This window comes from Meleagris gallopavo, chromosome 8 (genome assembly GCF_905368555.1).
Source record: "Meleagris gallopavo chromosome 8, MGAL_WU_HG_1.1, whole genome shotgun sequence".
In the NCBI taxonomy this organism is placed as follows: domain Eukaryota; kingdom Metazoa; phylum Chordata; class Aves; order Galliformes; family Phasianidae; genus Meleagris; species Meleagris gallopavo.
In genome coordinates, this window is record NC_139411.1 from 4,328,979 (window position 1) to 4,351,141 (window position 22,163).

The window sequence follows — 22,163 nt, forward strand, 5'->3', positions numbered from 1 at the left end:
CCAGGGCCACTGAGAAACACGGTAATGTGCAGCATCACGGCGAGATGGCCACAGCACAGTGGTTTAACAGAGCTCCCAGAGCTCTAGAACACCTCCTTATCCCCACGCTTCTCTTTCCCCTTTCTCTATCAGCTTTAAAGGCTGTGCCTGCAGTGTTCGCGCCTCTATCTATCCTGGCTAGTACCAGAAGCAGCACAGCCAGCCGGAGGTGATCCATCCCTCTGTACTCAGCCTTGGTGAGGCCGCACCTCAGCGCTGCGTTCAGTGCTGGGCCCCTCACTATAAGAAGGACTGGAGCGTCCAGAGAAGGGCAGCGGAGCTGTGAGGGGTGTCGAGCACATCTTATGGGGAACAGCTGAGGAACTGAGGTGGTACAACCTGGAGCAGAAGAGGCTCAGGGGAACTTTGCTCATGCGGTTTTGCCTTTGCTCAATCTGCTTCACACCCCACTGTGTCAGTCGGGCAGCCTTTCCCATGGGACGCCTCTTTCCGTCCTTTTCCACGCTTTTCTGGGCACATCGTGACGACACCAGCCCCTCACCAGCCGCACCTCCCGCCCAAATCCCCCGAGGAGACAGCTCCGCCCGGAGGGCGGCGAGTCGCGCCCCGCCCCGCTCCGGTCTTCCCCTCAGCTCTCGGGCGGGCGGCGAGGCGCTGGGGCGCGGCTGCCGAGGCGAAGGGAGGCGAGAGGAGCCCGGAGCCAGCAGCCGCTCCTCCTCTTCCTGCATCCGCCGCCATGGCGCCGCGCCGCGCCGCCTGCCTGCTGCCGCTTCTGATAGCGGTGGCGAGCGCGGGGCTGGGCGGCTACTTCGGCACCAAGTCCCGTTACGAGGAGGTGAACCCGCACCTTGCGGAGGACCCGCTGTCCCTCGGGCCCCACGCCGCCGCCGCCCGGCTGCCCGCCGCCTGCGCCCCGCTGCAGCTCCGCGCCGTGCTACGCCACGGCACCCGCTACCCCACGGCTGGGCAGATCCGTCGCCTGGCCGAGCTGCACGGCCGCCTCCGCCGCGCCGCCGCCCCGTCCTGCCCTGCCGCCGCCGCGCTGGCCGCCTGGCCGATGTGGTACGAGGAGAGCCTCGACGGGCGGCTGGCGCCGCGGGGCCGCCGCGACATGGAGCACCTGGCGCGCCGCCTGGCCGCCCGCTTCCCCGCGCTCTTCGCCGCCCGCCGCCGCCTGGCGCTGGCCAGCAGCTCCAAGCACCGCTGCCTGCAGAGCGGCGCGGCCTTCCGGCGCGGCCTCGGGCCCTCGCTCAGCCTCGGCGCCGACGGTGAGCGCGGGATGCGGCGGCCGCCCTCGGCCCGGTGTGCCCAGCCGGCCCTCCGCCGCCGAGCCGTTCCCTCGTCCGTCCCGTCCCGTTCTCCTCCGCCTCCCGCAGGGAACGAGCCCCGCGCTGAGCGCTGCTTTCCCTTTCAGAGACGGAGATCGAAGTAAACGACGCCCTGATGAGGTTTTTTGATCGCTGCGACAAGTTCGTGGCCTTGGTGGAGGACAACGACACGGCCATGTACCAAGTGAACGCTTTCAAGGAGGGCCCAGAGATGAGGAAGGTGTTGGAGAAGGTGGCGAGTGCCCTGTGTCTGCCGGCCGGGGAGCTGAACGCAGGTATGGGAGCCGCCTCGGGTGCTATGAGCTCGGCCTGACACAGAACGCGCTGCGGTTATGCAGAGTTCGTGTTTAAAATACAAGCTGAACCAGATGCAGCCATGCAGCTTTTAATGTGTGGGGCTGCAATAGCGCGTGCTTATTACCAAACAGAAAGCAAACACCTTTGGAGGTATCTTTCTTAAAGACGAGTGGAAGGTAGAAGCTTTGCCTTTGTTTTGGGGACTCAACTTTACCTTTGCTTTGAGTTATGAGTGCGTTACCTTTTAATTCTTCTTTTGTAAAATGTTGCAATTCAGGCACTCAGATAGCTGAAGGGAAAGGTGAATGTGTATGTGTTGTACCTTCGCTGGTCCAGAAGGAGCACACTTCCTGTGCTTAGGAAGCCCCCAGCCATAGGCCCTGCTGTCATTTCCAGCATTCCCCCAAAGATGTGGTCCTAAAACCACGGCACGCTGCAGCTCAAACCCAGCCAGCAGCATGCAGGTTGAGCGTGGCAGCCAAGGGCTGCTCTGCAGTGAGCAGGCACACTTCCACCTGCCCCTCTTCTGCCTTCTGTGGTAGTAAGGATATCCCAGCAGCGGGCACCTATCACATGTGCATTGGCATTCAGTGCAGAGTGTGTTGTTTTGTTTCTCCGTCATACCAATTGTAATGTGAGGAGCACACAGTCTGAAATTTGCATTCTGCACAATAAGTCTATTGGAAACTTTGTTGCTTGGCATTTGGACTGGTGATTGTTCTCAACACTGAACTGTAGTTACTTGTTTTAAGGGAAAGTTGGGAGAAAGTTGCTAGTTCTGTGGTGGTGGTTTTATCTTTTGTTGGTTTCTTGGATTTATTGCAGATCTTGTTCAAGTAGCTTTCCTCACTTGCTCGTATGAGTTGGCTATAAAAAATGTGACCTCCCCGTGGTGTTCGCTCTTCAGTGAAGAGGATGCTAAGGTAGGTGCTAAATGCAGAGGGCAGAGAGATTTGAGAAGCCTTCAAAAGATGCTTCAGTGTTTGGATGTTGTTTTGTGGGCAGTCAGAAGTTGTAAGTTCTGTGCCCCTTATTCTTCAACCTTCATTAGGTTCAGCGCACTGCATTAGTCTCCAAAGAGCTGTGGGTTAATCAAACAGTAGGACTGAAATACCTACTGCATTCAGACTTAAATACTGGCAGAGCCTTAATTTGTCCTGATTAAAATAATCTTTTCCTATTGCACGCTTAATTCATGAAATGCTTTTTCTTTCTGTAACACCTGAAATGCTCTGGACAACTTTGTTTTGTGTATATGACTTTTATATGATAAAATGTCTTGATTCTAGAAGACAGCTAATAAGGTCTTTTAGGTCCTCTGTGACTTCTTTTTGAAGCCCATCAGATCTCTGAATCTAATTCCTGTTAATAAAACTAGTAGAACCTGGATAAATATGCCTTGCTTTGGATTCCCCCTTATTCAAAAAGCACCTGATTACCCTCCTCTCAAAGAAGAATATGGGGTGTTTGAGCAGCTCTGCAGGAAGACCTACCAGGCTGAACTGCCCAGCAATGCAGCGGCAGTTGGTGTTCAGTGTGAAATTATGCTCATGGAGTAAGAAGTTAAAGCTCCATTAATGAGGTGGTGGGCTTTTAGATCCTTTTTTTTTTTTTTCCCCTCACTGTATGAAATAATAAAAACTTGTAAACTGTGTAACTTTAGGTATTGGAGTACCTGAATGACCTGAAGCAATATTGGAAGAGAGGATATGGCTATGACATCAATAGTCGCTCCAGCTGCATTTTATTCCAGGATATCTTCCAACACTTGGACAAAGCAGTGGATGAGAGCAGAAGGTAAATTTAAAAAAACAAACAAACAAAAAAACAACTTTTGTGTTGACTGCAAGCCTTTCTGTGGTTAATCCTGAGTTGGATTTAATATGAACAGGAATTAAACGTTTCAGACACAAGAATGCTGGAAGAGTTTGCTTAGGAGAATTTGTAATAGAATAAAACCATTAATAGCATTGTTACCGTAGAGTGTTAATAGATTTTTTGTTTTTTTTCCGATTGATGCTCTTGTGCCCAGTGGATTTATTTCCATCTTTTAACTTATTGATCTGCACAGGCCTAAAGGGACAGCCAGTTACTGTGTCTGACAGTGGTGGTTTTTTTCCTGCTGAACAATTAACTTTTGTTTAAAATGTCTTTGTTAGAAAGCATTTGTGCTAAAAGTGGGAAGGCTGTGGGTTAAAAAAAGCTATATGATATATTCTGCTTTCTGGTTACTTGAACACTTCAGCATCAAAGTCTTGTTTTCTTTCCTCATGTGTTTGATATCTCTTGCGCTGTTAAAGCTTTCTGTTCAGGCTGAAGGTGCTGAAATGCAATTACAAAAGAGTAGTTATTCCAAGTGAATCCAAACACTCAGTGACTATATGAGAACTGTCTGTTGCAGAATCCACCAAGCCTGAACTGTAGCAGCAAACCAGCCTTGTCATGCCTGCTTCTTTGTAATTGCAGAAAGGCAAATTTAGGCAGTATACTCAGTGTCCTGTACAGGCATTTGAACCCTGAAGCTGTTGTAAAAGCCTTGGTTTGTTGTACGAATGTGAGGCCAGTAATTCAGCCAGCAGCTCAAGAACTCTCTTGGATATTTAGCTTCACATCCTTATTCATCTGCAGCAAAACTGCCCATTGGGAGCAATGCTGTAGGTGTAGGAAGTTGTTAGACCCCACAAGACTCAAAGATAGCCACAAGCAAAAGTCTTCAGAGGAGAGTGGTCTGATGAAGTGGTTTGTGTTCTGCTAGTTCCATGGTTTGACAAGCCATTTTGTGTCAGAGAAGGAAGAACAGCAGTGGTACTACTTCCAGGAACTCTTACAGCCCTCAAAATTGCCTTTAAAGTGCCTTGGAGGTTTAAAGTTATAGACAAGATGCCTGTGTTGTTGTGTGTATTGTTTACTCCTTTCAGCTGGTTTCAGTCAGCAGCAGTGATCTGTTGTAACGTAGAGAAAACAGTATAGAAAGCAAAGGCTTTAGTTACAGATTTGGGTGTTTATGTCACAAAATTACCTGTATTTGCTTTCGAGTGCCAGTAATGAAATTTTTTGAGAGCTGTGTTAGGCTTAAAAACAGTGCATGCATATGAAAATAATTTACAACCTACATGAATGTTGTTGTTCAAAGAGAGAAATTACAAATTCATAATTTAGTGATCAACCACATGAATCAATACCTGAGCAGGTAAGTGTACAAATGTTTACAAAAGTACTTAAAATCAAGGAGGTGATATCAAGATTGTACCTTTTAAGCTGTTTATTGGAATCAGTGTATGAGTAGCTTGAGGTGACCAAATTCAGCTTTGATATTGATACAGAAACAGTAGTTGTATGTGGTGGATGTACTTGCATTCCTAGCATCCTTGGGCCTTTAGTTCTAAATTTAGGGTACTAAAGTAGGTCAAAAAATATGTAAATTATTTTGTATTTCAGGAACAAAAGCTTAAGTCACTGATACTTGAAGCTATACGTGTGTATTTTTTTATTTGATAACATGTGAGAAAGCACTTCGTTTTCCCCAGTCAGTTGACAGATTGAAAATAGAAGTAGCCTTGCAATTTTGGATTAGAGGAAAAAAGAAATTGTGAAGTCTTCCTCCTTGGAGATCTTCAGAAGCTGCCTTGATGCTGCCCTGGAATACAGCCTCCAGAGGTCCCTTCCCACCTCAACCATTCTGTAACGCCAATCATTTCTTAGCAGAGAAGACTGTGAAGAAGTTGTTCATTTAGATTTTTGCCCATTGAAGATCTAAGTTAAACATCAACAGTGATAGAACTGACTGTTAAATCAATTGTACCAGAATTCTCAAACAGTCAGTTGGCCTTTTTGTCGTGCTTCACTGCTGGATGCGGAGATGCTCTGCGTTAAGCCCTCTTCATTTTGCTGGGAACAGGTTAGAACTTGGCAGTTGTAAGCATGAAACCAACATAGCACTGAGGACTAATTGTGAAGGAAAGGTGGGCAGAAGGAAGTGACTGTTGATAGCAACCTCTCTGCAGCCAGCCTGGACACTGTGCTGTCAAATCATTCTGTTTTCTAGAAATCTAAGGCTGTCAGAGCTGCTGATCCCCTATCATTTTGAGAGCAGTGGACTCAAAACTGTGGTTATGCTAGATTGCCCTTGAAATAAACCTATCCTGTATCCTTTCTTCAGTCTACTAGGAAGTTAAGTAAAAAATGCGTGACACCACAGGTCATTAACATCCAACTGTGAACAGATTGACAAGCACACTGCTGCAATGGCTTCCATATATGCTGTGTCTGCCTTTGTGAAGATGGAAGAAAAAAAAAAAAACAGTGAGGAGATGAAGAGCAGGTTAGAAGTGAGCAGGCAAGCAGAACAAAACCCCTCTGCCCTTCTGAAACATGAAAGATAACTTAATGTAGTTTGTCTCATAAGGAGAATGATCAGTTCTATTTGCTTTTAGTGTGTGAGCAGTGGAAGCAGTGGAAGCCTTTAAAATCCTTAAGTGCTACTTAGTAGCTTTAATTCTTAACTGTGTATCAACTCTGTAAGTTTAAAAATTGACAAAATTCACTGCACTTCTAGTTTATTGACAGCTCATTCAGAAGCCCCTAGATTTCTTGGGAAGAGCAGGTGTGGGAGGCAGAGTAGTAAAGGAGTGAGATAATCTCATCCTGTCTTAAAGCTTAGGCCATTGTATAATCAATAGCTATACAGATGGTGTGTGTGTGTGTGTGTCCGTCTGTCCGTCCAGGAGCTTGGCTACTATAATTTATATTGGAATAATGAGAGAGAGTCACTCACCCTGTCCTAGGCTCACAAGATGAACTCCGATGGAGCGGATCTCCAGAGAGATCCTTCCTGCTGGCAGTCAGCTCTTAAATGGCTCTAGGAGAGGTGCAGCCAGGCTCCACCCCTTCCTGCAGCACAGGTGAATTGCCTTCACCTGTGCTCCCAGGGCTGACTCACTGCTTGCCTCAGGTGATCAATCAGAGGTTCAGGCCGTGATCCAGCAGCCCCATACAGCCATGGAATCAGAATCACAGAATATCCCAGGTTTGGAGAGATCTATAAGGATCATCGAGTTCAATTGTGATGTTTAAAACATGTCATGTAGCAATGAGGTGTTGAGGAGAAGCAGTGAAGGCCAGCAGATGGACGTCCATCAGGATGGATGGTCTTTCCTCATAAGAATGGTCACTTCTAGTCCCTTTTTGTTTGAAAAGAAACACCTAAAAACTCCACTGGTTAAAACTTGTCACTAGAACCCATCTAGAAGAGTCCTGAGCTTCTGCTGATAAGTCAGCTTCTGCTGTAAAGTGATCAGACATAATCACAAGTGAGACAATTCTAGGGATGTCTGGAAGGAAATGACCCACAGAGGCCAAAATGCAGGTATACAACTGGGATTTTCTACCTAAACTGAGGTGTTGAGAGGCACCCTATCGTACATCACCCTGTTGCTCACCATGAGTGGTGTTGCAATCTCGTGTGAATCAAGCACGTGGCTCCATGAGGCTGGCACCAATCAGGACCTCCAAATGACAGAGCACAACTGATGGAATCACTGAGGTTGGAAGACACCTCTAAGATCACTGAGCCCAACCAGCTCATCCTTGAGCTCCCGTGGCTGCCCTTGGAGCTGCTACACCCTCATCTCTGTTCATTACCATAAACAGAGAGTCAGGACTGTCATGATTATGTGGGAGGAAGCTTGCCTCCTCCTCCCAGCCGGGAGAGCCCTCTCAGAGCGTGGAAGAGAGGAACATTTTCAGTCAATCCAATATATGCTGGCAGTCTGCAAATAGCCAGCTAAACAACTAGCCAGCCTACTGCCAGTCCCCTTCCTAAGGACTGCTGATAACTTCAGGAAAGTTAATTTATTTGGGAAAGTTATTCCGTGGCATCTGCTGCAGGCCATGTAGCTGAGAGGGAGGAGTCGGTCCAAGCACATCTCCTATTCTATGGAGGCACCGAATTGTGCAGCAGGTAACCAGCTGGAAAACACGAACTTGCATCCTAACCCAGGGGATCATCTTTAGTAGTCCAGTTTCTGATAGACAAATATAAGTACAATTCTATGTCTGCTAAAGGCCAAGAAAATGAATCGAGCAAAATTTATCCAAAGCACATTGTCTGAAGAATGATGTGATGTATTCAGTGAAACCTATGTTAAGAAATTGACGGAATTATTTAAAATAATAGCAGATGACTTCAAAGTTTTCAGTGATTTCTGGAATATATTATAAAAGCAAAAACATTTGCACAGATCTGCGATATTTAAAGATAGTATAAAAATTTAATTGGGAAGAATCACTGTTCAGTTCACTGTGGTGTTGTTACCCTAGACGGAAGCAGGTAGTGAGTTTGTGCACATGTGTGAAGAATGGAGACCCTGGCAAAATGGAGATCTGGCAAAATTCAAAGCTGGGTGAGCAGCCTGCTTACCCTGTGTCTAACAAAGCAGGGGCTGAAGGCATCTGAAGCTTGTTGCCTTCTGCAAAAGGAGCATGTAACCCCATCCCACGACGTCAGGTGGCAGTATTAAAGCACTGAAGGCTTGGGTACAGCCTCTGTTAGGCAACCCGGTGCCCTTAACAATAGGTGGAAATCTGCCACCACCAATGTAGGAGAGGGAGACTTATCTGGGGAGCTGTAGCAATTTAAGAGTCAACTGAGAGCAAGAAACCATACAAAAGGAAAATATGTGCATTTTTTTAGCCGTAGAAAATATTTGGTTGTGTATGCATGCGTTGTTATTACTATATAGTGTTACAACTATATCTTCAATGATACAGTACAACTTTGGGGCAACAGATTAAATACATCTGCAGCTGTTCATTGCTCAGAAAACAAGCCTCTGTGGTGGCAAAATGTTGTCGTATTTAGCTGTGTTTGACACTGATATATCTCTGATTCATTCTGATACTACAGGAAGAATGATTTTATTTCTAGCATCTTACTGTTGTTCCAAGTTCTCTCTTTTTTTTTCTTTCTTTTTTTTTTTTTTTTTTAAAGAAAAGTTTAGTTTGAGCTATCCAGTAGCAGCAGTTGGAGCATTTCTGCTCCAGCAAGGAGTTATGGTGTTTGGATTTGTGTTTCTGTTCTAGGCTTGTAGAGAGTGACGTTGACAGCTCTGCATTTTATAGCATATTTCAAATATTTATATTAAGCAGTTTGTCTCGTTTTCATTCCTTGTTACAGCTCAAATAAAATGAGAGCTTTTACTTGTAACCCTGTTCCTTCCATGAAGATTTATCGACCCAGCAATCTGATTGCGCATTAGATTTTCTGATTATTTGCCTAATTAGTTGCCATATTAAAGCTCACTCTTCTTTCTTCTGGGAAAACTATCTTCTGGTGATTAGTTGGCTCTTAAGAAAATGATGAAAATTACTCAAATTCTCAAGATTTTAACTATAAGACCATTAGAGAGTTGGTATTGGCGTTACAACTTTAATGTCTTGGACATGAATGTTTAGCATTTCAATTTTTCTGCACCTTCAGTAGCAATGAAACGCTAATGTCCAGTAAAGGTTAATTCCTTTTCCTTGGGACCTTACCGCTGTCAAATAGGTTCTTCCAAGACCACATTCCTCTATGTCTTCTTGCCTGTCTTTAAGGCAATACAGTGATAACATATCTAGGGAGAGTTTGAGTGCCACAACTCTCCCATAAAAAGTTTCTTATTTTGAAGAAAAAAAAAAATGGTAGGAGTGAATATGATATTGGAAATGATAGGAGTTAAACCAGGTGAATTGTGCTAAAATGGCATACTTGGGGTGTTGTCCGAGTCCATAAAGAGCTTTGTTTTTGTGAAAAGGAAAGGATTAAATTCTTCTCACGTCTGTTATGGATAGCAAACAATCAGACCATGCAACAATATGGCAAAGAAGCCAATGTGGTAATACTGTTCCCTGAACTGTTGGTTTCTTTTTCCATACTGGAACCTTACAGAAAATGTCCCTACTCTTCTTTACATGGGCAAAACTGACAGGTAGTGATGTGCTTGTACTGCTGCACTTGACATTGTGCTGCTATGGAAGAATCTCAAAAAGCTGCTCTGCATTTGATTGAAGAATTAGTGCCCAATTTTGCAGAGCTATGGTATTTGGAGAAGTTCGAACAGTGGGAGAGAGAGGAGTGATGGATGAGTGGCTCTCTGCCTTGGAAGAAGCTTTGAGAAGGTTTGTTGTGTTTTCAATTCAGTATGAGTTGTGTATGTTGTTCACAGTGAGTGAAACCTACTACAATTTCTTTTTCTTCTAACATACTGCTAAATAACCAAAGCTGAATCTGCCCTTCTGAATTGCACAAGCAACTTCTGAATCCATTGGCCAAGCTTTGTGATGGGCTAGTAAGTATGGGAGAGAGGACCTGCAAATTTTGGAACCACCAACAGGAGCTGTGAGTGTCGATGAGAGATCCCTGTGTTTTGATAGTTAAGGCAATATGAGGCTGCTAATCTTTCAGAAATGCAGCAACCATAACAGCTCTGTAACTGAGTAAAGGTGAGTTTAAAAAAAACAACAAAGAAATGGTTGTGGCACCCTTCAAGGATATCAACTATTCTAAAAACTAAAGCTATTTTACCCTTTTTCTTCTAGCTTCACATGCTTATCAAATCTACCTTTCTTGTTCCTGAAAGAGAACATAACGTGTTTGTCTGTACTGTCCACATGGAAAGCTCTTGTGTGGCTGGTAGTTCAAAATACTAACCTAACTGCATATACAAAGAACAGAATATTTGATGGTTTCCTCTGATACAGAGATTTTAAGTTGTTTTTTTAATTAAATAAAAATAAAAAAGACACATTTGAACTTTGTTTGAGATTGATCTTCATAATTGTATGAAGCCAATTGAGCCATAACGTAAACAGGTTAGTTTGCCAATTTATTGATAGCTTTTATTATTCTCTGCAAATTCCCTCCCTCTCTACAGATCCACTCCCGACACAACTGATAACCTCATGTAATCATTTAGTAGTAAATACTGTTGCTTCTTACGAGACTGCTTCAGGAGTGTCCTCTTTGTCTGGGACTGTCTTTTGGGGCAGTCTAGGAGAGCTTGTGATGAGCTTCAGGACTAATCTCATCTGCTAATTACATGGTGAATACATAACGTACCAAAGAGTTGCTTGATTCGTTCAAAGAGAATAGTGCTAGGTGAAATTTCTTTAATAAGGTGTTTGTTTCACACAACAGCATGTCAGCTCTACAGGTGAGTAGACTGCTTACAGTGAGACACCTGAAAAATATTCATGGCTTGTTTTGATTTCAGAAAATGAGAGAAATTGGTGACTTCCACTAATACTGTAAACAGCTCAAACGGCTTGGCCCTGGCACTTTGTACCATATGGTGTGTTTGAGTTTGATAGCTTCATCATTCAAAGATGGGGCTTAAGGGGTGTTTTTGGAGGAACCAGGTAGAGACAGGAGTCTCTGGGGTTGTTTGCAGTGCATACAGCAGCGTCCCTGTGCCTGTGTGTGTGCCTGAAATGTGTGTGTGGTCACTGACTTTTCTCTGGATAGGACAGGGGACCTTCTCTGGGAAAGTGTGGCTCTTCCTGGACCTAGGCATTTAAAGCATTGTTTATGACTTTGAAACTTCCCAGAATGTATTTAACTTCAGATTAATTGCCTAATATTTCCTTTCTCAGAATTCCTCTGTAAAGATATCTCAGCATTTTTATAGGGTCATAGCCTTTTATCAAAGGAATTCAAGAACAAGGAAAAAAACTAACTAGCATTTGGCAGCTAACATACAAATATTTAGCATCAGCATGCTGCTGCTGCCATGATGCAATTGATCTCAGAGTTCCTGAGGAACGTGAGAGGTAGGTTCATTAGGAAAGGAGCATTTGAAACTACAAAATCTCTGAACTTAGCTTCTCTAAGACTAGATAAGAGGTATTGCTGTTTAATTGGAATTTTAGATGAGCTATGAGTGCTCTTTCTCAGCTTTTCAAGCTTGCTTTTTCCATGAAGGATCTCATGGACATCTTTGCTAGACCAGAAGGAAATGTTCATCTCAACAGTGTTTGTGGTGGCCCATTGCGTTGGTACTGCTTCTGAGAATGAACCAGCACAGCAGTCTGTTCTGCTATTACAAGTGAAACTTTCATGCACAAGGACTTAATATAATTTCAAAGATTTTTCTTCTTTTCCTATCTGTTAGCAGCACTAGAATAATACCTCTAAGGCTTCTACTGCCTCTGAGGTCCACCGCTACCCCTGCATTCCCTGCTCTCTGCTGTTCTCTTGCAAATCTAGGGTTCTTCTGGTTGTTTTTATTTTCTTTTTCTTTTTTTCCAGAAAGAAATCACAGAGGGATATGGGATTGATGGGGAATTTATTCTATAGCTGAAAATAGAGGGGTTTGAGTCCTTTGTCCTGTTTTTTTTTTTTTGTGTATCAGTCTGGGATAAGATGGGTCTAAGCTTTCTTGTTTAACAGTTGTTAAAACTTCTCTTCTGAAGTTGTTGGGGGAATTTTTACATAACATTTGAAGGTCAGCCAGTCAAATGCTGATGCAGGAAATATTTCTTCTTATCCCACTATCTCTTGGATTTGGGGTTATCGCTAGCCAAAAGTCACGTTAGTGCTTAGGAAATGAACTTTTTTTGAAAGTAAGGTTACTTCTGTATCCAAGATGGTACGTCATTAGACCTAGAGGAGTAGGAACAAGCTACTGTTGAAGATGGGTGTGCTGATGCAGAAGAATCAGTGTTAAACCCACATCTGCAAAGATCAAGGAGAACTGAAAATTGTCTGAATGATAAATCCCGTGCTTCCATACAGGCCTTTTGCGGGGGTAGATTGTGCTGATGAACATTCTTCATTTTCAGCTATGGTCAGATGTACTTCCAAGGTTACAGCAAGGGCAGTGCAGAAGCTGATGTCCTCATGTCTCATGAATGAGCTCAGCTGCTCTTTCTGCCCAGTGAGAGCTGCTTGTGCTCCATTGGAGGCACTTCATAGAATGAACACGATAGCAATCATCAGTAATAACTTGCAGGCAAACTCCTAGTATTTTATGGCAAGGTTTTATTTACGTACAATTTCTTCAACTTGCTTAGAAGTTGGAAATTAGATGGTTTGTGTGCTTTCTCAAGTCATTTACTAATGTAAGGGAGAGGGGAAACTTGGATTATCACTGGCTTTAGTAGGATACTGAGAACTTTGTCTGCTGCTGATAGGCAATGCTGAGTCATTATTTGATCCCAAAGAAGATTGAGTGTGGCTATCTCGACCCTTCAGAGTTTGATTAGCTTGTGCTACTGTTCAGTGTTCCACTGATTGCACTGTGTGCTTCTGTTTTGACTTTATCAGAAACATCTGGACACTAATAACCTTTGCACATGCTGCAAATGGGCAATTCTTATTGATTTCACTGTAATGAAAAGTATTACTTTACCATTGCTCTTTTAACCTTACTGGTGATTTTTATTGTCCTTAGATAATAAGATACTCTGTCTGAACCATAGTCATGACCATGGGAATTAAACAGGGAGTGCTTGAGTAGTCCTAGACAAGAAATCAAACATCCGGTGCTGCTGAGAGTCCAGGAAGATTTTCAATTATGCAGTCATAAAGGTGGGGTTGTATCATACAGTGAAACAGTTTTAATCCTTATTAAAATAATTTGCTGGCACTGCTGTGAATGACAGAGGTTTATTTTGTCTCCCAAGTGGTTTGACCTGTCAGCATGAGGATTTCAGGAGACAAAATACTAACTGTAGTTAGAGTGAGAACAACCTCCTTGTTTGTTCCATGTTTGTCTTCACGAGGTTTTTGATTGTTCTGTAACACTTCTCTTGGTAAGTATGTGTATGTGCTATAACTTTATTCCTGTTTTTGCTGTTTTGATTTTAAAAAAGTTAGCCATGTTTTTGTGGTTTACTTGCATTCTAGAATTCCTGCTGGCATCAGCTGAAAAGCAAGGCCAAACCTTGCTGTAAAGCCAGTACGGGTGTCCACAATGTTAAATACATTTCTATCTTAGTATCTCTTAGGAGGGCAGAGTGAGGAAAAGAGGATGGTGGGTGGTGGTGAAATCCACCGCAGTGAACAATGCCTTTTGGAGACTCTGGCAGCATATTGTTGGCTTCCTTTTGCACAGTAAACACAACACACAAACTTCCACACTTAGAAATAAGCAGGTATAGAAGAGCATGCTGCTGGAGCGAAATGGAAATATTCTGGGTTGCTACAGCTGGGTGCTTCTCACATAATAGTGCTTAAAGGACTTGAGTGAAATGTCTGAAGTGACAACCAGTGAGTGGTGGCTTTGAACATAAAGTTCCTATGGACTGGCAAGTGTGATGATTTAAAAGCACAAGGAGAAATGAAAAAGCATCTCCAGGAGAGAATCAAAAATGCAGACCAGGTCAGTGGAAATAACATTTGAGACTAGCATTGCTGAGCATCTTGGTGAGTGTGATATACCAGAAGAGTGTCAAGTTGGTTCTTTGAAAGGAAAGCATTTTAGGAACTCTCGGGGAAAATCAGCAGGCATGCAAATATGGTGAGCTGGGAGATGCAGTCTAGATTTCCGTCATGGTTATTTCCAAGAAATCTTCAACAGGTTTCCTTACCAAAGAAAAGGAGCCCTCTGGAGGGGAAGATCCCTTTCTTGGGTAAAAAAAGAACGAAAATGCAAGAAAGGGGATGGTAGGGATAGATGTGTGATTTTACTGGCAGGCAGGTCACTGGTGGAGATTGATCTGTTTGGATCTAGGCATGTTGTAAATGGCTGGGGGAAAGATGGGAATCTAAGAAGTGCTGCCAATGCGGTACGTTTCTTCAGGATAAGAGAAATTGTTCCAAGCGGGGAGGATTGTGGAAGGAACTTTGTGGGCTTTGAAATTTGCAGATCTGATCTAGTCATTTGAGCTAGAAATTGCAGGTCAAAGGAAATGTCCTTCTGTCTCTAGGCAAGTATTTTTATTGCTGTTCCTATTTGTTGTCTGACAAGAGGAGTGTAAAACCTAGCGAGGTATGTGGAGGAGGCTGTAAGTGGGCTGGTCAGTCGGGCAAGAGGGGGGGAAAGAAGAGTGGAGTGGGAAGGAAAGAGGTTGAAGGATCCAGAAGCTTTACAATTTTAAAATGAGGTAGCCAGGTAAAAAGGCCATGAATAAAATGCAGAGAACTGTAGGTAGAACATCTGGCTTTGGAGGAGCTGGCAGCAGTCTGCAGTGAGTGGACCTCTTGATGCAGAAAAGGTGCGTGTAGGTTGGAGGAAACACAGAACCTCTCTGTGGCTGTAACACTTCATTGGAGCAGGAAACAGGTAGGTTTCTGATTTTTCTTTTTTATGTGACGTACCTGAGGGACGAGTGTGCATAACTTATGCACATGTCCAGGGAGGATAGGCGGAAGGCTGAGCGGAGCTGTGCAAGGCACGTTTCACACTGCACAAAGACTGGTTGTAGCAGGTGGGCGATACAGAGGCTGTCTTGCCAAGTTGGTCAGAGTTTGTGTTTGCAAGTAAGTCCCCCAGTTAACCATTTTTCAGTTGCTTCAGAGCAGAGGAAACACCTCCTTTTTAGGCCAATCAAGATTTGCCCCATCTGTGGGTGGACTTTAGTGGTGGAGGGCAAGCAGGAGCGCGGCCAAATGTCACCCTTTGTCTGACAGTGTGTGACCCGAGCTTCTGAGCACCCCTAGGAGGTGGTTCCAAAAAGCAAGGGGAGCCGTTCCTTGGGCTGCTGCTTTGGAACTGCTGCGAGCCGCTGTCTGTCTGTCCTTGGGCTGAACAAAGGGTGACACCTCATCTGACAGGCCAGGTTAGGCTGTTAGGCTTTGATCACTGACTGCTTCTGCTAGCTGGTGTGTGGAGGGAGTGTGATCTTCTTGGCGAGCAGGCGGTTGCAGGATCAGCAGTAGCAACACTCCTGCTGGTAATAGGCACTGATAAATGGTGGAGAAGGAAAAGCAGGTTGTGCGTTAAATCAGTAATCTGTTTGCCACAGATTGTGGGCAATCAGGTGGTTGTGGTTAGGTCAGAGGGAAGTAGGGTTTCTCTGTAGTTAATGTGTGGATAAGTCTGTGGTTAGGTACAGTTTTCATATTGAAATCAAATTGTCACTTGTCCTTTATTACAGCAGTTGGGCAAAGCTTTTACTCCCAAACCTAGCAAAAGTAACTTTCCAGGTCTAAAGCGATGACAGTCTGTGAGCTTCTCTTCACCACACCAAGGATTAATTTATACAAAAGCTTATTAAAAAGACATTTATAAATTTAGATTTTTTTTTTAAGTATTCAAAATTGTTAGATTTTTCAATAGTAAATAGATGTTTCAATAGTAAATCATTTGTCTTTGTGGATGAGCTCTCTTCATGGTTCATTGTGTTTTATTATTTGGTTACTTTGGTGCTGTTAGGGAGCAACAACCACCAACAATAACTGAAAGTATTCCTGTTAACCACACCACGAGACCCTGGGAAAAACTGTTAGATGTTGGAGACGGGTTTGTGCTACAGCAGATCTGTGAAACCTGTAGTGCTCATGGAGTTAAAATAGAATAAAATCTCGGAGAGGTTTTCCAAATGGTCTGTGATGGGAGAGTGGTTACACCTGTTCACAATGGATCAAGGCCAGGCTGGATGTGGCTCTGGGCAGCCTGGTCTGATGGTTGGCAACCCTGCACGTAGCAGGGGGGCTGAAACTAGATGATCATTGTGGTCCTTTTCAATTCAGACCATTTTATGATTCAATGATCTGTGCTGAGGGAATTGAGTTGCTGGGATGTCCTGGGCCCTCCACGTGCTCACAGCTGAGGACTTGATTTGGTTTGTCCATTAACAAAGCCTTGCAGATTTGCTGCCCGTGTCTAAAATCCTTAATGGGAGGAGGCAATGCTGTTTACAAACCTTGGACTGAATGATCTTGTAGGTCTTCTCCAACCTTGGTGATTCTGTGATTAACTGTAGCATGCTCACGGGATCTGTCCGTAGCTGGGAAGAGCACAAGCAGCTGCATTCACAGAGGAAGACTGAGAGCTGCTCCAAGTACATGAATATAATCTTAAGTCAGGGTTTTGCTTGTATTTCACTGATTTATATTACACTCTAGCTCTAGCCTAATTACGTTTGCTACAAATTCTTACATTCTTCCTAAGAGCCAATAGCTTCAGGTGAGACAGAGCATAGGTTAGAAAGCTCAGGTGCTGATTTTTTTTTCTTTCTTTTAAATTAAACCCTGTAATGTACTGAAATCCTGAAACAGGCTCTTATCACAACAAGTTCAAAGTCTACTTCTTTAAGCCTTCACTGCTGACAGCTGCGGTGCTGGTATGTTTGCCTTGAAACACAGGCTCTTGCTGATCCTTTCCTTCTTTTCTTTTCTTTAGTTCAAAACCCATTTCTTCACCTTTGATTGTACAAGTTGGACATGCAGAAACACTTCAGCCACTTCTTGCTCTTATGGGCTTCTTCAAAGATGCTGAGCCTCTCCGGGCAAACAATTACGTGCGCCAGGCGCATCGGAAGTTCCGCAGTGGCCGGATAGTGCCTTATGCAGCCAACCTGGTGTTTGTGCTCTACCACTGTGACCAGGCGAAGACCTCGAAGGAGGAGTACCAAGTGCAGATGTTGCTGAATGAAAAGCTACTGCTCTTCCATCACTCGAACGAAACCATCTCTACATACGCAGACCTCAAGAGCTATTACAAGGACATCCTTCAAAACTGTCACTTTGAAGAAGAGTGTGAATTGCCCAAATTCAACGGTACTGTTACTGACGAACTTTGAGGGAATGAAATGGAGTGGCTGATTTGGAAACCGATCTCGGTTTTCTTCAACAGACGTTGTGAACAAGCACTTTGGGTGAAATGCTGCTGCTGTGTCGACTCTCTAAGCCCGCAGATTTGATGGCCATTATTTACCTGGGTTGTCTCGGTCAGCTTAGTGCACTGTTTGTTTATTACATAATTATTACATATATATAATATATATACATATAATATATTACATAAGATGAATGACAAAACCAAATTCTGTAACAGGGATGTCCCTGAGTATTGGTAACAAATGTGGTGGAAGACAAAGTGTGCCTGTAGGTTTATGTGTACAGACAAGTAATTTCCTAGGACATTCCTCTTATGAATGTGCTGTTGATAGAATTTAGAGCTGGGATAACTGTTTATTTTGTCAGAGCTGAAGGTGCTTGAACTAATTCAGTATTGCTTTGTGCTGCCTTTTTGCTAGCTCTTGTTTTCTTATGGCAGGCATGAAATAATGTAAACTTGTGAGCTTTTTTAACTCCTTTTCCTGAGCCCCTAGCAGGGAAAGAATATATGCTACTTCTCTATAGCTGCCCAATTTTTGCCTGGACAGCACCACATGAGCATCTCACTCTGGCACTGACAGCAGGAGGAGTTCCTGTGTGCACTGTCTACCTGTAAAGGGACAAGGGTTTATGTTTCTTAAGTTCTCATCGACTCATCCAGCACTGCAAGTTAGCCATCATGATAAGTAAATTCTCCCGAAGGAGAAGGGAGGAAGAACGAGGGAGTGGGAAATATTCCAGAGCTCTTGAAAGGAAAAGTGGCCATGCAGCAGTTGTTCACCAGGCAGTCTGGTGTTTCCTTTCACTTGACACCATCAATTTCTCGTGTTAACGTTTGGGCTGGGGCACTCAGGTGAGGCTCTGCAAGCAATTTGAACGTCTTGGTCCTCCTCAAATGCTGAAAGTTGTCTTAGAACTTCTGGAGGTCGCCAGTGCATCCTGCTGCCTGGAACAGGATAGGTGCTTACTCTAAATCTGGACAGGCTTCAGACTGTGAGAAGTATCTGGCTGGGACTTGACTTCTGCAAGCCTGAAGGCCCAGAACCTGGCCTTATCCACTCGATACACCAGCTTGTTCTTGAAATTGAGCTGATTTTAAAGAAATTAACTGCATAAAGGAAGTGGTTATCTCTGAGTGTATCTGCACTTAACGCAGATTTACTTGCTGCTGAGAAAGTATTTCAGAGTTCAACAGTAGAGCAGAAAAAAGAGAAATCAAGATAATTGTCCAGAAATGTCCAAAATACAGCAAGTCAAATAAAAGTTCCTTCGTTGCCCAGAAGGGAAGCCTGGTTGAACAGGCTGTCCCAAAGCAAATGCGGGTGTGGTTTTATGGTGCTGGTGGCTCCTGACATATGTGTGCCCCATAACAAGTGCTCCAGAGCTCAGCCCATAAAGTGAGGGGTATTTTGCTGTGTTGACTGGGGAGTGGGTGAAAGGGTGGTATAACCTGTTACCACAGGAGCGTCATAGGCACTATAAACATTTATACCCTCATTTACTTTGGTAGCCTCACCAGCAAAACTGAAAACTTAACTGATGGAGGGAAAGGAAAGAAAAAGGGGGAGAAACCTGAACTAGTTTAAAGTTTAGAAGTTTAAGTAATTGCAGACTTAGTTCATCTTTTTTATAGAGGCCTTGGACTTCTGTCATTTTTTTTTTTTCATATACACGTATCATAAAAACACTTCTGAGTTTACATATCTGTAAGTTAAGGAGCAACTGAAAAACTGTTTTTTAGGTTATCATTTTATGAGTGAAATCACCACGAGGATTTTTTGTCTGTTTTTGTTGTTGTAACTTAAGTACTCTTCATGGAGTAGGATGTACGTTCTGTTTCCTTAGTGCACTGACTTCTATGGAGGCTGTGGTTCTGCTCAGCAGAAGTACTGATTAAAGCTGGTGAATATTATAGTACTCATGTCCTGGTAGAACTCTTGCATGTTTTAGCTCTGCAGGTCTTTTTCTGAAACAGAGGAGGTGGCCAGGGAGGACAGCTGTACTGAAACACCTATAGGAATATAGGTCAGGATGATTGCCAGCTCCAGCATATGACTTTTACTGCTATTTTATATCAGCTTTGTCTCCTTTTTGGCACGATACTGCTTTGAGACTGAGTCAATTGAATGTAGTTACTGTGACAGGAGCCTGTTATGAACTTTATTGTAAGGCAGTGTTTGAGGCAAAGCTATGAAGAAAGAAACTTCTGTGTAAAGGTGGTAAAATTTGGTAAATAGCAGATGTAAGGTTGAGAAAATTCACCTTTGAACATTTTTTTTTCCTGGTTGAGTCATCCTATGATCATTCACGATATGAACAGAAGAAATGCGAGCTTTACTGCTGGAGATAAGTGGAAGGTTCCCATTTGTCTATTCTGTTACCCACTGTGTTTGTTAAAGATACTGTGTTCTTTGCATTGCCCTGTTTTTTCTTAGATCGTGAACCAGATAAAGTGGAAGAACCAAACAATTATTTTTGTGGTGAGGCATCATTTGTTTCTGTGTTAAAGGTGGTAGCTTGATAGAACAATTCTGTGCAAGGGAACAGACTCTTCAGAGACTGATTTCTGTTTTGCCTTGGCTTAGGTGTCTGTTGTATCTCCATTGTAACGGGTGTATCTACAGTGGATATCACCAGTTAACTGAGAGGGAAAATGTGCAATTTGGTTTGTGATCTGTATGTAAAGGCTGTCCCCACTCACTCAACCGGCATAATTAGAGACTGAGCACGGAAATCTTGCACAACTGCTGCAGCAGCTGTGTTGGGATGTTTGTGTATGCTGGGCACTTGTTCATGTGACTAATTCTGACTGCTAGGGATATGACTTCAGATGACTCTGTTATTTAAAAAGAACAAAAAATACATCCTCAAGCAACCAAAAATAAATTTGTAGATAGACTAAAAAGGAAAACCAAACAGGATCGACGTATTTCCATGGAGTTGGGCGCTGGCTCAGTGAAGCAATGCAAAGAGGCTGCCACCTCTCATGGCACTGCAAGTTGGCCCATACTGGAAAAGCCCTGCAAGGAAAATGATGCCTTCGCCTTCTGCATGCAGCTCCAGGCAGAACCCCTCACCTTAGGCCTCCAGTGACAACTCCATGTGTAACTTCACCCAAACTGGAACCTTTCATTGATGGAAGACACAGACTGTGTTCTCGGATGCTGGCATTAAACACACTTGAAATATATTTAATTTTGGATGTCTAAAGCTTTACTAATGTTTCTGGAAAACTTATTTTTTCCTTCTAGTAAGTATTGTTGCTGTAATTCTGGCTGGCATGGAGCTCTCTGCTGCATGCAACGTGACTTTGTGATACTAGGACTGGATGAATTTGGATAACGGGTTTTGGATTTTCAGTGCTGTGAAATAAAACTGCACACTTTTTTCACCTTGTTTTATGAGCAACAATAATGCAATGTGTAGCATCATGCCTGTATTCTGCTTCAAACACATTTGGCAGGCTGCTGTTCCTTGCAGTGTGTCTCTGGTGTTTTACTCTTCACACTGCCGCATGCTTAATATTAAAGTACATTGATTGACATTCTACTTTCTCATTTTGACTTGAGTTGAAAACTTACTCTTCTTTCCAGGAGCGCGGATTTGAAACCCATGATAGCCTCCTGGCAAGCTTCTCACAAGTATTACCAAATGCCTGGAGGTGTCCTGCATTCTGAAGTGAGCAGTGCACGTCTTGCTCTGTGGTCCAGGATCTGATGCAGTGCTATTTTCTTAAACATTATCACCCTCTCACGTGAAATCAAAGCTCATTTCATAAAGAAGAATTAGAAACAAACCTCATGCAATACATTCTAACCTGTCCTTTTATAGATACTTACATAGATCCTCATGAGTGAGTATCTGTTAGCTTGTTAATTCTCTAAGTAAAAGCTTTGCCTGCAGCACTTTCCTGACTGTGCTATGAATGAACTCATATCTTTGATCAAAGGCTCTTTCCTCATTTCTCCAAAGTCTGTAATATTGAGGTAGAAAACAATTGATGCTGCTTTGTTTAAAATACCTGTACAGGAATAGGAAAAAAGGTGAAATTATTTTAACCAGGCAGGACTTGCTTCTTGGGAGTGGGAAAGAAGAGCAGCCCTGCCATACACGCACTTCTTAAAAATTAGTTTAAATGCAAGTATTATCATTAAACAGTTATTTTTATTAAATACATAAACTTGCAAAGGGAGGTTAATTTAATCAGCTTAGTTTGTAGTTGCTGGTACAATAGAAATAATGGTTTCTCTTCTTGCTTTCTTGGACATGAAGTTACAGGCAGTGCCTCCTGATGCTCAGAGTCGCAGACCATGCTGACCTTACTGGGCTGCACTGCTGTCCTCTATCCTCAGTAAAGGTAAATCAGTTATGATCCAAAAAAAAAAAAGGAGGAACTCTGTACAAATGCAAACGGTATGTACTGGTAAGACCCCTGTAGTGCAGTGCCAGCAGCAGGAGCACCAGGCAAGCCAGGAGCAGGCAAGCCAGCAAGAGCTCCTAACTTGGTGATTTCTGGGGAGATTTTTTTTCCTTCTCTTGTGAATTTGTCGACCTGATGCCAGGGCTTCATCACCCCCGTTTCCATGTGCTGGTCTGGTGAGGTCGTGCTTTGTTTATGTGCATGGTGTGGAAGTGGGTTTTGTTCTTGCCAAAAGTCCTGGCTGGTTTCTGTGCTGCTTTGGTGGATGGGAAGTGGAACTCTTTCATCCTGCAGCAAAGCAGAAGGGGAGATGTAAGAGTAAGGAGAGCAGATCTATGGCTAGCTTTTTGTATAGCTC

The 22,163-nt window shown here is 43.5% G+C and overlaps 1 protein-coding gene across 1 annotated transcript; it reads left to right on the forward strand.

Annotated features, from left to right (window-relative positions):
- The first annotated feature begins 623 nt into the window (after nucleotides 1-623).
- MINPP1 (multiple inositol-polyphosphate phosphatase 1) lies at nucleotides 624-20,929 on the forward strand. The gene is made up of 5 exons (XM_085229515.1): nucleotides 624-1,268; nucleotides 1,415-1,603; nucleotides 2,451-2,548; nucleotides 3,289-3,422; nucleotides 16,949-20,929. The coding sequence occupies exons 1-5, from the start codon at nucleotides 737-739 to the stop codon at nucleotides 17,346-17,348; spliced, it is 1,353 nt and encodes a 450-aa protein (XP_085085641.1). The 5' UTR covers nucleotides 624-736; the 3' UTR covers nucleotides 17,349-20,929.
- The last annotated feature ends 1,234 nt before the right edge of the window (nucleotides 20,930-22,163 follow it).

Coding starts and splice junctions, on each gene's coding strand:
- MINPP1 (XM_085229515.1), top strand. CDS start 737: ATGGCGCCGCGCCGCGCCGCCTGCCTGCTGCCGCTTCTGATAGCGGTG. Junction 1,269..1,414: donor GCTCAGCCTCGGCGCCGACG/GTGAGCGCGGGA, acceptor TTTCCCTTTCAG/AGACGGAGATCGAAGTAAAC. Junction 1,604..2,450: donor GGCCGGGGAGCTGAACGCAG/GTATGGGAGCCG, acceptor GATTTATTGCAG/ATCTTGTTCAAGTAGCTTTC.